The sequence below is a fragment of the Oncorhynchus nerka genome, linkage group LG14, assembly GCF_034236695.1.
Source record: "Oncorhynchus nerka isolate Pitt River linkage group LG14, Oner_Uvic_2.0, whole genome shotgun sequence".
Taxonomy (NCBI): Eukaryota; Metazoa; Chordata; class Actinopteri; order Salmoniformes; family Salmonidae; genus Oncorhynchus; species Oncorhynchus nerka.
Window position 1 is genome coordinate 49,351,151 of NC_088409.1, and position 17,580 is coordinate 49,368,730.

At 41.5% G+C, this 17,580-nt stretch overlaps 1 protein-coding gene across 2 annotated transcripts in view; it reads right to left on the bottom strand.

Annotated features, from left to right (window-relative positions):
• The window catches only part of LOC115141380 (R-spondin-2-like), an 83,685-nt gene that overhangs the window by 24,254 nt on the left and 41,851 nt on the right, over nucleotides 1–17,580 (bottom strand). For both annotated transcript variants that reach the window (XM_029680179.2, XM_065000144.1), the window contains 2 exons: nucleotides 12,275–12,418; nucleotides 11,687–11,875 (listed from right to left, as the gene is read on the bottom strand). In XM_029680179.2, the coding sequence (XP_029536039.1) occupies nucleotides 11,687–11,875; nucleotides 12,275–12,418 (333 nt within the window). The remainder of the gene's footprint in view (nucleotides 1–11,686; nucleotides 11,876–12,274; nucleotides 12,419–17,580) is intronic.

Consider the following 17,580-nt stretch of genomic DNA (forward strand, 5'->3'; position numbering starts at 1 on the left):
ACAGGTGCAGTTAATACAGGTAATGAGTGGAGAACAGGAGGGCTTCTTAAAGAAAAACTAACAGGTCTGTGAGAGCCGGAATTCTTACTGGTTGGTAGGTGAAATAATAAGATACTTATGTATGCAAAGAAATGCAAATTAATTACTTAAAAATCATACAATGTGATTTTCTGGATTTTTGCTTTAGATTTGAAGTTTGAAGTTGAAGTGTACCTATGATAAAAATGACAGACCTCTACATGCTTTGTAGGTAGGGAAAACCTGCAAAATCGGCAGTGTATCAAATACTTGTTCTTCCCACTGTATACACCTGTTCTGAAAGGCCCCAGAGTCTGCAACACCACTAAGCAAGAGGCACCACCAAGCAAGCGACACTATGAAGACCAAGGAGCTCTCCAAACAGGTCAGGGACTAAGTTGCGGAGAAGTACAGATCAGGGTTGGGTTACAAAAAAATTACCAAAACTTTGAGCCTCCCACGGAGCACCATTAAATCCATGATAAAAAAAATGGAAAGAATATGGCACCACAACAAATCTTCCAAGAGAGGGCCGACCACCAAAACTCACAGACCAGGCAAGGAGGGCATAAATCAGAGAGGCAACAAAGAGAACAAAGATAACAACAACCCCCCCCCCCCCCCCCCCGAGAACACCATGTTTTTCATCGGCAGGTAAATACAGGGAAATTCTTGAAGTTAACCTGTTTCAGTCTTCCAGAGATTTGAGACCGGGACAGAGGTTCACCTTCCAGCAGGACAATGACCCTAAGCATACTGCTAAAGCAACACTCGGGTGGTTTAAGGGGAAACATTGAAATGTCTTGGAATGGCCTAGTCAAAGCCCAGACCTCAATCCAATTGAGAATCTGTGGTATGATTTAAAGATTGCTGTACACCAGCGGAACCCATCCAACTTGAAGGAGCTGGAGCAGTTTTGCCTTGAAGAATGGGCAAAAATCCCAGTGGCTAGATGTGCCAAGCTTATAGAGACATACCCCAAGAGACTTGCAGCTGTAATTGCTACAAAAGGTGGCTCTACAAAGTATTGACTTTGGGGGGTGAATAGTTTTCTGTTTTTTTGTCTTATTCCTGGTTTGTTTCACAATAAAACATATTTTGCATCTTCAAAGTGGTATGCATGTTGTGTAAATCAAATGATGATTCCCCCCCCCCCCCCAAAAAAAATCAATTTTAATTCCAGGTTGTAAGGCAACAAAATAGAAAAAATGCCAAGGGGGTGAAAACTTTCGCAAGCCACTGTACTTAACCTGTTTAAAAGACCCCAAACAAAGAAAAACCTTGAAGCTGAAATCCTTAATGGTGACACTCCCGTGCACATTTGCAATATTACAACAACAAACAAGTTACTGCAAACAACAAATACTCCCCCCACTGAAATCCTTGCAAGAGCACAATATGTACAGCAATTGCTTATACCATGCTGCGCAACGTCTCTTCAGCTTGGCAACAAAAACAATAACAACGGTGGTGGGGTGAATTGTGCTGTTTCTGCCTAATGCAGATTTAATCTTTAACTAAATACAGAATTAGTCATCATAGCCTGGCAATTGAAACAGGACGCCATTAAAAAAAACACATGGCTGGCCAGAGTGACTATGTCATCACTGTGGGTCGGGAGAAATAGAAATCGAAGAACACTTTCTAATCTTCTGCCCCAAATACATATTGGTTAGAGATTCCTTCTTCCCCAAATGAAAAAAATAAATGTCCACATTCACAGAACAATCAAACAAAGAGAAACTTATACTCTATACTTTTGGGGGAAAGGTCTGATGTGTATGAGTGTGCAGCACAATATGTCACAGCTTGCCACAAGCTAAGGGAAGACACATTACATTTGTTTGTACTAGTTTCTCCAAGTACTTTAATAGACTATTTTGTTTCTTGAATTAGATTTCTGAACATAATTTTTTTCCAATTCTTATTGTTGTGTATCACTTTGCTTTGGCAACATTGACCTTGTCATAATGCCATTAAAGCATATTGAATTTGAGAGAGAGAGAGAGATGTACTTGTCACATGCCTGTTTGTAAACCAGTGAATCTGATGACAGGATTGCTGGGAAATCTCCTGAGGGAGAATCCTAATAGCTTCAATATTGAGCAGGTTCAGACTCCAGAGACAGAGAGTAAGTGCACAGAAAGAGACGGCGATGGAGAGAGAGGGGAGAGAAAGCTGGAGACTGCGAAAGCGTGCGTGCGTGCGAGAGAGAGAGAGAAGACAGTGTCTCATTGCAGAGGCCAATGGAACAGCTACTAATAAGGCATGTTTATGGCCCTTTCAGCAGACCACCCTGGGGAGAGAGGAGAAGATGGAAACAACATAACAGCAGTCTGTCTACCTACCCTGAGGGAGGGAAGAGGTGAAGAGAAGAAAACTGGTAAAAAAGGTACCCAGTTGTCATACTTGAGTAAAAAATAAAGATACCTTAATAGAAAATGACTTAAGTAAAAGTGAAGTCACCAAGTAAAATACTACTTGAGTAAAAGTCAAAACGCATTTGGTTTTAAATATACTTATGTAGCAAAAGTAAATGTAATTGCCAAAATATATTTAAATATCAAATATAAAAATAAAAGTATAACTCATTTCAAATTCCTTATATTAAGCAAACCAGACGCCACAATTTTCTTGATTTTTTTAAATTTATGGATAGCCAGGGGCACACTTCAACACTTAAGACATAATTTACAAATGAAGCATCTGTGTTTAGTGAGTCTGCCAGATCAGAAGCAGGAAGGATGACCAGGGATGTTCTCTTGAGAAGTGCATGAATTGGGCAATTTTCCAGTCCTGCTAAGCATTCAAAATGTAATGAGTACTTTTTGGTGTCAGGGAAATGTATGGAGTAAAAAGTACATGACTTTCTTTAGGAATGTAGTGAAGTATAAAAGTATAAGTTGTCAAAAATATAAATATTAAAAGTACAGATATCTCAAAAAACTACTTAATATACTTTGAAGTACTACTTAAGTATTTTACACCACTGCCCAACAGGGAGAAGCAGCCGAGCAAAAATATAAACTCTTTGGTTTTCTGGTAACTCCAGGCTGGCTGGTCTCATAGACTAGACATAACACTGTAAACAGAAATGCAGGACACTCAAATGAGTATGATATGTTATGTGCGGAATGGTTACATGAGACACAATGTTACAGGAGGATGGAGGATCTACCCCTGAGTCCAGGTTGCAGTGACGCCATGCTAGCGGAGTCAGAATATACCCACTCATATCAACGTGGATAATTGGGTAATATTTGGTTGACATGGATCAATGAGATTACAACCTAACCCGCTATGATTTCAACCATCTAAAAGCAACACCGAATTCCAATTAAAAAATGGCCGATTTTTGGTTTAGTTAGTTTATCACGGTGCTTTCAATCATTTTAAAAGCATGACAAGGTTCAAATAAGAATACAGTGTCAGATAGTATGTTTATTTATACAACATATTAATGTGTAATCACTGTGCTTCATCTAATAGCACAACCAAATGACCCGGATTGCAGATTCTGCACAGATTATTACAGCGGTTGTGAAGATCTCACACACCTGCGACAACCTATTCATGCTATCTTAAACATGCTCACTTTATATAATTACATAAGAAATGTATAGTAATAGTAACCTCAAAATGTGGCTACTTTTGAGGTTGAATGTTACATTCGTTTGTAAGATAACTTTAGGCTAAGGCTGTTTCCTGTAAAAGTAATATTGAATTGTGTTTGGTTGACAACGCAAAAAGGATCTACGTTTAAAGGAGATGCATTTACTGCTTGTATAGTTCCATCGCAGCCTCTGAGTTGAAGACGTGAATCCAACATGTCATTTGTTAATAGTCGACAAGTTAATAGGCAATTTATTTAATTTCAAAAGTGATTTTGAATTGTTTGGTTGTCAACGCAACCAAATATCAACATTTGAAGGAGAGTTATCTTCAACATGGATAGTTTATAGGACAAAATCAAATCCAACTTCAAATGCACTTTAATCAAATTAAGTTTGAATTGATTCATTCCTATTCCATAACTAACATTTCTGGTAAACAGACAGATACTGTACCCAACCAGACACGACACTACAGGTTTCTTCACAGTTCCCAAACCAAGAACAGATTTAATGGGCCGATCAGTTATGTATAGAGCCATGTCATCGTGAAATGCTCTGCCACCAGAGGTTACTCATGCAAAATGTAACTTTAAAAACAGATAAAAAAGAATCTTGTGTCACAACACCTCTCCTCTTTCTAAAGATCTAATTTTACTGTACTGGATATAAGAATTTGAATATATGAAGTGTGTAAATGGTATTTTGTTGTCTCTTGGTGTCTTTCCTATATAACTCTTATAAAAATGTATTATTTAATGTAATATCTTATGTTGTTCTTGTCTATTACAGTTCTGTAGGTTGTCATCTATTTGTTAGTTTTATATGGACCCCAGGAAGAGTAGCTGCTGCATGTGCAGTAGCTAATGGGGATCCTAATAAACTAAACTAAACCTACCCTTTGGAATGACTTCGATAGCAACAGTGAATCTATTTAATTTTTAAGTGGAGATTAAATCAACAATCATTCTCACGATAGCACATTGATAATAGTCAGTGATAAACATCGGAGCAAAGTAGGGCTGTGCTTGGTTAAAATCCTGAATGGGAGACCAAAGGGTAGCTGTAGATAGATACATTCTCCAGTAAGAGGTGCTGCCGAGCATATTGTTTTTTTCTCATACTGGATGTTATATATGGACGTTGAAGATGTTGTTTTAAAAAGGTACAAATTCAACTTATTTTAAACAAGGTTTGTCTATGTTGAAATGTGGTTACTATGTTCACATAATCCTGTCATTGAAGATTCACCCTCAAACCAACAGTTTACTTTGATAACTTTTTTCAAATCCAATGTATTTTCCACGTAGATTCCACGTCACAATATGTTGACAAATTACATTGAAGCAACGTTGATTCAACCAGTTTATGCCCAGTGGTTAGCTATTAGGTCAATATCAGTATGGAAAATACATTGAAACAAGGTGCTGGAAGGGAAAACTATATCATATTGTTTATACAGTACGGTGAGATGTCATGACTATATACAGTGGCTTGCGAAAGTATTCACCCCACTGGGCATTTTTCCTATTTTGTTGCCTTACAACCTGGAATTAAAATTGATTTTTTTGGGGGGGGTTGTATCATTTGATTTACACAAAATGCCTACCACTTTGAAGATGCAAAACATTTTTTATTGTGAAACAAACAAGAAATAAGACAAAAAAAAAACAGAAAACTTGCATAACTATTCACCCCCCAAAGTCGATAGTTTTTAGAGCCACCTTATGCATACATTACAGCTGCAAGTCTCTTGGGGTATGTCTCTATAAGCTTGGCACATCTAGTCACTGGGATTTCTGCCCATTCAAGGCAAAACTGCTCCAACTCCTCAAGTTGGATGGGTTCCGCTGGTGTATAGCAATCTTTAAGTCATACCACAGATTCTCAATTGGATTGAGGTCTGGGCTTTGACTAGGCCATTCCAAGAAATGTAAATGTTTCCCCCTTAAACCACTCAAGTGTTGCTTTGGCAGTATGCTTAGGGTCATTGTCCTGCTGGAAGGTGAACCTCCGTCCCACTCAAATCTCTGGAAGACTGAAACAGGTTTTCTTCAAGAATTTCCCTGTATTTAGCACCATCTATGATTCCTTCAATTCTGACTAGTTTCCCAGTCCCTGCCGATGAAAAACATCCCCACAGCATGGTGCTGACACCACCATGCTTCACTGTGGGGATGGTGTTCTCTGGGTGATGAGAGGTGTTGGGTTTGCGCCAGACATAGCGTTTTTCTTGATGGCCAAAAAGCTCAATTATATTCTCATCTGACCAGAGTACCTTCTTCCATATGTTTGGAGAGTCTCCCACATGCCTTTGGTGAACACCAAACTTGTTTGCTTATTTTTGTCTTTAAGCAATAGCTTTTTTTGGCCACTCTTCCGTAAAGCCCAGCTCTGTGAAGTGTAGGGCTTAAAGTGGTCCTTGGTGGTGCCCCTTGCTTAGTGGTGTTTGCAGACTCTAGGGCCATTCAGAACAGCTGTATATATACTGAGATCAGGTGATACTTAGATTGCACACAGGTGAACTTTATTTAACTAATTATGTGACTTCTGAAGGTAATTGGTTGCACCAGATATTATTTAGGGGTTTCATAGCAAAGGAGGTGAAAACATATGCATGCAACACTTTTCAATTTTTTTGTTTTTGCGATTTTTATGTTTTAAACAACTACATTTTTTTTTCATATCACTTCACCAATTTGGACTATGTTGTGTATGTCCATTACATGAAATCCAAATGAAAATCAATTTAAATTACAGGTTGTAATGACCAGAACAGGAAAAAGGCCAATGGGGATGAAAACTTTTGCAAGGCACTGTATTTAGACGCATCTTCGCATTTCGTTGAGAAATGCTTTGTTTCTTGACGTCCTTGACATTATCTGGGCTTTGACTATCTCTCTCCATGTATGTTTATTTGATAAGGGATTATGTCTCACAGAAGACACGGAGGAAGAAAGATCCTTGACTCTGGGCAATGTGCGTCAGGGTTAAGCTGGGGGAAATGAATCTGTAAATGACTTCCAGTGTTATTTAAGCACATAGAAATGCAAACCGGAGGCGATCAGATAAACATTAACATAAATAATGTAAAATATACACTGCTCAAAAAAATAAAGGGAACACTAAAATAACACATCCTAGATCTGAATGAATTAAATATTCTTATTAAATAATTTTTTCTTTACATAGTTGAATGTGCTGGCAACAAAATCACACAAAAATGATCAATGGAAATCAAATTTATCAACCCATGGAGGTCTGGATTTGGAGTCACACTCAAAATTAAAGTGGAAAACCACACTACAGGCTGATCCAACTTTGATGTAATGTCCTTAAAACAAGTCAAAATGAGGCACAGTAGTGTGTGTGACCTCCACATGCCTGTAAGATCTCCCTACAATGCCTGGGCATGCTCCTGATGAGGTGGCGGATGGTCTCCTGAGGGATCTCCTCCCAGACCTGGACTAAAGCATCCGCCAACTCCTGGACAGTCTGTGGTGGATGGAGCGAGACATGATGTCCCAGATGTGCTCAATTGGATTCAGGTCTGGGGAACAGTCCATAGCATCAATTCCTTCCTCTTGCAGGAACTGCTGACACACTCCAGCCACATGAGGTCTAGCATTGTCTTGCATTAGGAGGAACCCAGGGCCAACCGCACCAGCATATGGTCTCACAAGGGGTCTGAGGATCTCATCTCGGTACCTAATGGCAGTCAGGCTACCTCTGGCAAGCACATGCCACCCCACACCATGACTGACCCACCGCCAAACCGGTCATGCTGGAGGATGTTGCAGGCAGCAGAACATTCTCCACGGCGTCTCCAGACTGTCACGTCTGTCACATGTGCTCAGTGTGAACCTGCTTTCATCTGTGATTTCATCGGTGCCAGTGGCGAATTTGCCAATCTTGATGTTCTCTGGCAAATGCCAAACGTCCTGCACGGTGTTGGGCTGTAGTAAGCACAACCCCCACCTGTGGACGTCGGGCCCTCATACCACCCTCAGGGAGTCTGTTTCTGACCGTTTGAGCAGAAACATGCACATTTGTGGCCTGCTGGAAGTCATTTTGCAGGGTCCCTCCTGCTCCTCCTTGCAGAAAGGCGGAGGTAGCGGTCCTGCTGTTGGGTTGTTGCCCTCCTACGGCCTCCTCCACGTCTCCTGATGTACTGGCCTGTCTCCTGGTAGCGCCTCCATGCTCTGGACACTACGCTGACAGAAACAGCAAACCTTCTTTCCACAGCTCGCATTGATGTGTCATCCTGGATGAGCTGCACTACCTGAGCCACTTGTGTGGGTTGTAGACTCCGTCTCATGCTACCACTAGAGTGAAAGCACCACAGCGCCAGCATTCAAAAGTGACCAAAACATCAGCCTGGAAGCATAGGAACTGAGAAGTGGTCTGTGGTCACCACCTGCAGAACCACTCCTTTATTGGGGGTGTCTTGCTAATTGCCTATAATTTCCACCTGTTGTCTATTCCATTTGCACAACAGCATGTGAAATGTATTGTCAATCAGTGTTGCTTCCTAAGTGGACAGTTTGATTTCATAGAAGTGTGATTGACTTGGAGTTACATTGTGTTGTTTAAGTGTTCCCTTTATTTTTTTGAGCAGTGTATATACATATACACTACCATTCAAAAGTTTGGTAGTCACTTAGAAATGTCCTTGTTTTTGAAAGGAAAGCACATTTTTTGTCCAATAAAATAACATCAAATTGATCAGAAATACAGTGTAGACATTGTTAATGTTGTAAATGACTATTGTAGCTGGAAACTGCAGATTTTTTAAATAGAATATCTACATTGGTGTACAGAGGCCCATTATCAGCTACCATCACGCCTGTGTTCCAATTGCACGTTGTGTTAGCTATAAAACTGGCCGCCCTTAGACTAGCTGAGTATCTGGAGCACCAGCATTTGTGGGTTCGATTACAGGGAATGTCCAGAAACAAAGAACTTTCTTCTGAAACTCGTCAGTCTATTCTTGTTCTGAGAAATGAAGGCTATTCCATGCGAGAAATTGCCAAGAAACTGAAGATCTCGTACAACTCCGTGCACTACTCACAACAGTTTTCAGCTGTGCTAACAATTGTAAAAGGGTTTTCTGATGATCAATTAGCCTTTTAAAATGCTAAACATGTATTAGCTAACACAATGTGCCATTGGAACACATGAGTGATGGTTGCTGATAATGGGCCTCTGTACGCCTATGTAGATATTCCCTAAACAATTTGCCGTTTCCAGCTACAATAGTCATTTACAACATTAACAATGTCTACATTGTATTTCTGATCAATTTGATGTTATTTTAATGGAAATAAAAATGTTGTTTTTCTTTCCAAAACAAGGACATTTCTAAGTGACCCCAAACTTTTGAACGGCAGTATATATATTTCCTGTCTCATTTTAATCCTTAGCAATCTAATCCAATACTTATCCAAAATACTGGTGTTCAATGGGAAGAAATGACATGCAGTCTAAATGTTGTTTTTTTAAACCATCCTTTCTTTCTTTCTTTCGTGTCAATCGAGATTCTACTCTAGTTTACACTTTGACTTATTTTCTTGTTGGGGACTTATTTTCTTGTTGTACATGTATATTTAGAAGAAAAAACATACTTTGTGGTTATAGCCTGGGAATAATCCTATTTACGTCTTAAGACGTCATTTGTTATATTGCGGCGCAAAGCCATGGTTTATTAGATAGCATTGGAGGGCCTTACTGCCCAAAGTCCCGGGAATCTGTTGTAATTTAAGAGGTTAACTGGGAGGTATTTAATAATGAACCCGGGCGTAATGAGGCCTTTCCATGAACCTCTTGATCTTCATCCACCGGCTTGGACCACTTCCTGGTCACCTGCACACCAAAGGGAAATACAGACATTCCTCCCATTGGATTACTCTTTATTATCACTTATGGGAAGTGATTATTTTACAATGTCAGTTGGTCTGGAACTGGGACTGGGTCCATGCTGCCTGCCTGAAACGAATCTCTCTGCTGTGTGGAACCCTGAGTATTTCTTCTTCTTTGCTTTCTTGGCATTCCCTTATACCCCCGACTTAAATGGCTTCCATTTTACATAGTATTTATTTAAACAGCTTAACATGGACAAGTCTTTCGTTTCACAAGCTTAGTTTTGGGGGATAGGATTTTTCACTACCATTTGGGGTTAAGCGGCTTGAGGGTCGGGGAGTTAACAGTGCCGTTTAGGACTAAAACTAAACTTTATGACACAAGCCACCTCTGCCATTCTTGTAACCAAATAAGATCACACACAGACGACAACAGACAACTTTACCTACACAGCTAAATTTAGGCCATTGACCATTCCCGTGGACATTGAATGGGGTGAAGACACTAATAGATGACCGTATCAAACATAAGACAGGAGTGATAAGGGAGGTCGACGTTAGAGGCCCCCACACTTGGTTTATACAGGCAAGCAGAAAAATAGCTTTGCTATGCATTCAATTGAGACTTTTCACAAAACTCCCCATCACCTCAGACTAGATAATTGATGCCAGTAACACAGGATCAACAATGCCAGGTTTTAATTCAAGAAGACCATAAAATACTTTGGAAAAGGTCAAGCAAGCAGTGCTAAATTAGGAGGGGGAAATTCCTAAAGAAAAAACACAACAGGAACACATAATCACCCTACTGGGCACACAGTATTTGAATCAATTTTGTTTCCACATTATTTCAATGTTTCCACGTCATTTTCACTGACGTTAATTCAACGTCTATTCCCAGCTAGAGTCAAGAAACTTCCCAGTGGGACAGTTTCCAAGCCAGAAAGCACTGCCTGTCTCAATATTGCTGCAATGGGAGAGACACTCATGGTTTATTTCAAGTTGATTTACTCTCTCACTAAACGGTACTCTGATTTAACATGCAATACCAAAAATGGAGGAAAATCCTGGAGAGAAAGGAGGATATTTTCCTGCTTTTGTTGAACAATGTTCTTTTTCATAATTTTTCAGGAAGGCTTGAACCAAATCTGCCATTCTGTCACTGTAACTCCTATATCTCCTTGTTTTGCCTAAGGAAGTGTATATATCCTAAACCAAAATCCCATTGACTGAGTTAGGGACATATTTGAGTTAGGGACAGCTTTTCTGTCATCACCTTGTCAATAAGCACACTTGAATGAGGCCATCACTCTAAATGGTGTGTTTGAATCATATGTGAAGAACTGAATAGTTTCAGGAAAAATATTTTCAGAGCTGTATTTACACAAAAAATATTTCCAGATCTGACTTCTCATTTAATGGTCGACGTACATGCTGTGCGTACCGCAAATAACTTTCAAATGGACGGGAGGAAACAGAGAGTGCCATTGAGGAAACCTGCAGTTCATACTCTGAAGAATTCCACTGATGAGAGGGAGAGAGAGAGAAAAATATACCCAGAAAATCCTGGTGAGAGCTGGCTTGAATGGGGCAGCCATGGAAAAACACTGATATTTCATGCATGAAAATGCCACTGTGCACCTAAAAACCAAAAGGTTAAAAAAAAGGCAGAAAGTGGTGGGTTTGTGTTTGAGGGACACGCAGAGTTAATGTGGGCTAGAGCAGCAGACATACCTGGTGGGTCTCTGAGACCAGAAAGGGGAAATGGTTTCTCCCAAGAGGGGGTTCTGGCCCCATACCCTAGATACAAGTCTCTAAAGCACAGGTGTCAAACTCCTTCCACGGACGGTCGAGTGTCTGCAGGTTTTCGCTCCTCCCTTGTACTTGATTGATGAATTAAGGTCACTAATTAGTAAGGAACTCCCCATACCTAGTTGTCTAGGCCTTAATTAAAAAAAAAAAACATTTAAAAAAAACCTGCAGACACTAGGCCCTCCATGGAATGAGTTTGACACCCCTGCTCTAAAGCACTGTAATCCTTGAGGAGAGGCTAGATTTGCACATGACAAACACACAACAGACCAAAAACACCATAAAGATAGAGATGGATGACACAAACACACACACACGCGCACACACGCACACATTATCCATCTACCCACCCAAACAGCTGTCTGCTAATACGGTGTTACGTCTTACCTCTCCTGCAGTGCCTAATGGCCATTTTGCATCTCTTGGACTCAGCGATGGTGGGGCAGGGTATCGTGTCCTTGGGAGGCTTCTTCACGATGTGCCGCGTCCGCGTCTCCAGACCCCACTTGAAGCCGCAGGTTTTGTTTCTCCTGGTGCAAGACCCCCACTCGCTCCACTGGCCCACCTCGCAGCCCTCTGCGTGGAGAGAGACAGGAGTCATTAAAGGGTAACACCGGGGATACTCGATGGAGGGTCCAAATCAAGGTTGACTACAGTACATAGTGAAAAGACTAGGATGGCCATAACCTCCTGGTGTGTGGTCCTTTCCATCCTTCTACTGTCTCATTTAAAAACATATACAAGAGGTTAGAAGGTTAAAGACTGTTGGGTAAAGTCAAATCAGTTCTAGGAGATCCTGCCTCAATGTGATCCACATGGTTGACTTTCCACATTTCAAACACAGTATGAATTACTCCAAAAAGGCACCCTATTCCCTATATAATGCACTACTTTGGACCAGAGCCCAGTAATGCACTACATAGGGAATAGGGAGCTATTTAAGATGCACATATGTCTTTGCTTTTTCCCTTTTACCTCCACACTCCTTGGTGTCCTCCAGGGGCGCAAAGCCCTCGGGGCACTTCTCGGAGCAGCGCCCTTTGTGCAGGTAAAACCCTGCCTTGCACTTCGTGCAGAAGTCTTTACTGAAGCAGGACTCACAGTTATCTATCCTGCACCCTGTGGGGAGGGAAGAGGAGACGAGATGAGAGGCGATGCTGGGAGAGGAGGGGAAGTGAAGAGAGGAGAGGTCTCGGCAAGGCCTGGGCTAGGCAGAGGTACAGTACAGTATAGTATACACTCATACCACCTGGAGTTGATAGAAGAGTAAGGGGGTTTGGGGAAGGAGATCGAGTTTTTGAAAGGATAACCGCCCCCCTCCAAAATAAAGCCTCTGTGTTGATGTCCTGTGAATTATAGAATCATATCTCTCCAGGGCTGTGCTGTATTTCAGCAGACTCGGTTTTCAGTGTGAGCGGGGGAAGGGTGTGAACTGTGAAATAACAACAGCAAAGTTAGCGAAATGTTACCTCACTGTGACCCCTTTCAACACAGGCAGGAAAACAGATCACAAGCCTGACATCCAACAGTCTGGAGACAACACAGAGGTCTGGGCCTGGTTGTCATGTTCTAGCCACATGGGTTTGAGGGATTATATTTTGTTTTGGTTTTAAATATATTTTTTAAGCAAGTTAGTGTTACCCATGCCTTCAACTTATGTTTGATATGGTTTATTCTTAGCTTAGTGTTATCAGATATTGCATCATTGATGGGGGTAAGGTGGCACTTTTTGTGATTAGGAAGCTGGCATACAGCTGTGATAGAATCCTCGGTTTTGTGTTAGTTTGGGTTGGGGAACAAAAACATTGCGAGCCCCTGCCAAACTAACTAACCAACACTGATGTCTTTGGTGAGAAACACAACGCCACACTTATCGTCCCACGCCCCACCCTGCCGGGCTGAAACGCAGCACTGTGCGGCGAGGGCGATGTGTCATCAAGCCTTTTACTCTGCAATTAGCACTTTCAGGCAGGGGCCCAAATTACATGAGCTGCACCGACGGGTCGACGCACTGGGCTGCATGATTAAAAGGAAGCCCTCACCCGAGCTGTCTAATTTATGACACTCCTCAGAATCCCTAAGTGGCCTGATTGGGGTTAGCCAACCAATCTATATTAGAGGAGGTGGGAGGACTTATAGGAGGATGGGCTAATTGTAATGGCTGGAATGGAATTAATGGAACGTATCAAGCATATCAAACATATAGAAATCACATGTTTGACTCTGATCCATCAATTCCATTTCAGCCATTACAATGAGCCCATCCTCCTATAGCTCCTCCCACCAGCCTCCACTGGCCTATAGGCTAGCCAACTAGCAGCAGTCATCTCTATCACTCGCTCTACTAGGCTTTTGCAGGTATGGTGGTGGCATCTGGTCCAGTGTCTCCCGGAGAGTCACCATGTGTGCATGTGAGTGTGTGTTGAAGTAATTATCCACATGTAACAGATACAGAGTACAAGGCCCAAGACTCTTTTATCTAGGACCCGTTTGAGGGCCCGGAGAAGGTTCTCACAATCACGCCCCTTAATTACACCATCTCCAGCTAACCATCAGGCCTCCTCTGCTCGCTCTGCATTCCTCCGCCACAACGGAGGTCCCTCCCCTTTTCACTTTGAACCCCTAAGTATGGCCTCTACCCACTCACTCTGTCTCTCACGCTTTTCCAATCCTGACCAGTCTAAACAAACCCGCTGCAAACACACACACACATAAGTACACACATATATATACACACACACACATAATGGAAACAAAAATAATTATACACACAAACACACACATATATATATATATACATATATATATATATACACACACACACAATTATACACACATATACACACACACACAAACAAAACAGACACACACACACACACACACACACATACATACAAACATGTCACATACACTAACCACACTCAAATCAGAGTTGGTTGGGGACACACCCATCTCGCTGTCACCCCTGTCGCCTACCTTCTGAAAAGATGACAGGATGACAAGATGTTTGAATACCAGCATCCACACTGTTCTTGATTCTTTACCTAGATACAGTATCTATTCGCTCTCTGGCTGGTCATTGGCATAATGCTTGATTATCACCCTCATCAAAGTTTAATGAATGATGTTCCTGACGTGATATGTATAGGCCTATTCTAGGCTTATATCCAATGAGGTTCAATGGAGAGATTATTTTATATATATATATATGTATCCATGTATATATGTTTGTACTGCATGTATACATAATATATTTGTCACGTGAAAGCTGTATATAAAAGTACCATGCATGTAGTATGTAACATGTAATATGTCAAATGTATGTATAAGTAACAAAAAAGCTGTAAAAAAAAAGGTTTTACCTTAGGGAACATGAATAAAATTCAGCTACAACCTTAATTATCTAATGGTAAAAGCACAGTGCAGCCTAGGGCAATATAATGTCATTTAATATACGCTTTTATCCAAAGGAAAAGAGAGAAACTCTCCGGAGGTGACAACCATATGTGACAACCAGCTGTGATTTGCAGAAACGGGATGTTGGGGTAGGAACAGTGTAAATTCAGTGCTACTGGAACGGATGTGCGGATGTGGTAAATGGAGGCATACAACAGACACTCTCAGATTCAAGAGGTGGTCTGAGGCAGCCTGTAAGACCTCACTGCACTCCTGTGTTGTGTTCATTAGGGCACACTGTAGGGCAATTCCGCAGTAACAGAGTGATGCTGCGACTCGGCAGCGGAGTTGTGCTTTAAAATGTATGTCCAACAAAAAACAATAGCTGCAAAGTTCAACAGACAATTCAACTCTATGCACAAGGACTACTTATAACAATTTCCACTGAACATTTTACAAAAACACATGAAGAACAGTGCTGATGCAAAGTTTGGTAACAGAACGATGCCACAAACAGTCATTCTGTGTGTTTAATTTTGCAATCATTGGTTTTTGTTGGATATACTGTACATTTTAAAGTGAAAAATCTGAGTCTCAGCATAACTATGTTACAGTGGAATTGCCCTACACTGGACAAGTACAACAAGTTTTATTCCGTTTGGTGCCAATTGAAGACGACCTAGATAGAACAAAACAAACTACACATGGAAGGCAGCCAACATTTACTATATAGACATTTCTGCCTTCTCATTATCTCATCCCTGGGCCAACATATCACACACCCACTTGCTTATCTCTTGTTTGATAAACACACCGGGCCACTAGAGTTACGCAGTGCTGTAGAGATGTTGGCATGGAATGAGTGAAACAGGGGAGGTAAGGCAGAGGCCCACACAAAGGCAGGATGCGCTCGCCCGCTCTCCTCCCTCTTCCCTACTTTTTAAGCTCTCATCCCTCTCTCCTCTCTTTGTTCCCGCTGAAATGAGATATCGGTGGGGCTCGGTGTCAATACACGTCAGGCCCAAGACAGGGACCCAACAGCCAATAAATCAAAGGAGTAAATTGGAAAGTAGCGCTTTACCCCTCAAACACAAGCCTTCCCAGGCTTGTCATCACCTGAGTCTCTTTCTTTCTTTCGCTCTGAAGAAATAAAATAAAAAAAATAACATCTGGCGCTACTACACTCTCAAGCACCGGCTTGTTGCGAAACCTGCTGTTATTGACAAAACAGCAGTGGAGACGCTGGTACACGGAAACACACACGACTAACGAGTGCCACAACGTTAAAGTTCATCTTACAATATAAAGCAAAAAAAAGAAATGTCCCTTTTTCAGGACCCCGTCTTTCAAAGATAATTTTATCGTAGAAGGAATGAGTGTTACACCAAGGCCTGTACTCGAGAGCGGGATCGATTTGGAGGCGGAGCTTGTTGTCATTGCAGGCAATCTCAACGCTGTGCGTTACAGGGAAGACATCCTGCTCCCTCATGTGGGACCCTTTCTGCAGGCTCATCCTGACATGACCCTCCAGCATGACAATGCCACCAGCCATACTGCTCGTTCCGTGCGTGATTTCCTGCAAGACAGGAATGTCAGTGTTCTGCCATGGCCAGCGAAGAGCCTGAATCTCAATCCCATTGAGCAAGTCTGGGACCTGTTGGATCGGAGGGTGAGGGCTAGGGCCATTCCCCCTAGCAATGTCCGGGAACTTGCAGGTGCCTTCGTGGAAGAGTGGGGTAACATCTCACAGTAAGAACTGGCAAATATGGTGCAGTCCATGAGGAGGAGATACACTGCAGTACTTAATAAAGCTGGTGGCCACACCAGATACTGTTACTTTTGATTTTGAACCCCCCCCCCCCCCCCCCCCTTTGTTCAGGGACACATTATTTCTCTTAGTCACATGTCTGTGAAACTTGTTCAGTTTATGTCTCAGTTGATGAATATTGTTATGTTCATGAAAATATTTACACATGTTAAGTTTGCCGAAAATAAACGTTGTTGACAGTGAGAGGACATTTCTTTTTTTACTGAGGTTAGATGTCAAAATCAAGCTTATAGTCACATTTATTAGCCAACACTGGTGGTAGCGATTCCTGTCATACTCCTTATCTGATAAGATACAAGATACGTCATTCCTTTACAGATATACGACATATGCATATAGCTCTGACAAGGGAGAGACTCCCAAGATGAAGACCTTCCTCTTAGTCAGTGATCGAGGTCAAAGGTCCTCGGAAGAAGAGGTGGGGGGAGACGCCACAAAAGACAGACATCCCTCTGTCAAGATAGATAGGGAACAGAGAGGCTAAGTTCAGACAGAGCCATAGTTGGCATATATATATAGGAGCAGGTTATAGCAGGTTATAGCCCTCTTTGGGATTAACCTCTGTGCCACCTCCAATGTCTCGTCTAGGTGCCTCTGGGAGACTAATAAGAAATAATGAGGTCATCAGATCTGGCAGGAATCTGATGAAAGGAAGGATCAATGTCTTCTTGAGGCTTAAAACACATTATCTCCTCTTAGCCATGTTTCTCAGTTTTTAACTCAAAATCAAATCATTTCTGGGTAACAATTAAGTACCATACTGTGATTGTTTTTCATTCAAATGGTCAAAAAGACAAATAAAGCTTCTTAGTACAGTGAAATTTCTCAAGCAAGAACTTTGTTAGGACTGTCTGGGAGAGGGGAGGGGAAAACTGAAAACTAGTTGTTATTGGCAGAGAGGTTTGGAACTCTCTTTCTTATTGTTCTATTAGCCCAAAACGCCAACCCACCAAAACAGGCAGAAATTTCAGGTTGTCTTTTCAAACAGCTTTTACACTAAAAGGGCATTATTATAATTTTCACAATTTCACATTATTTTGCCAACAACATAACGTGG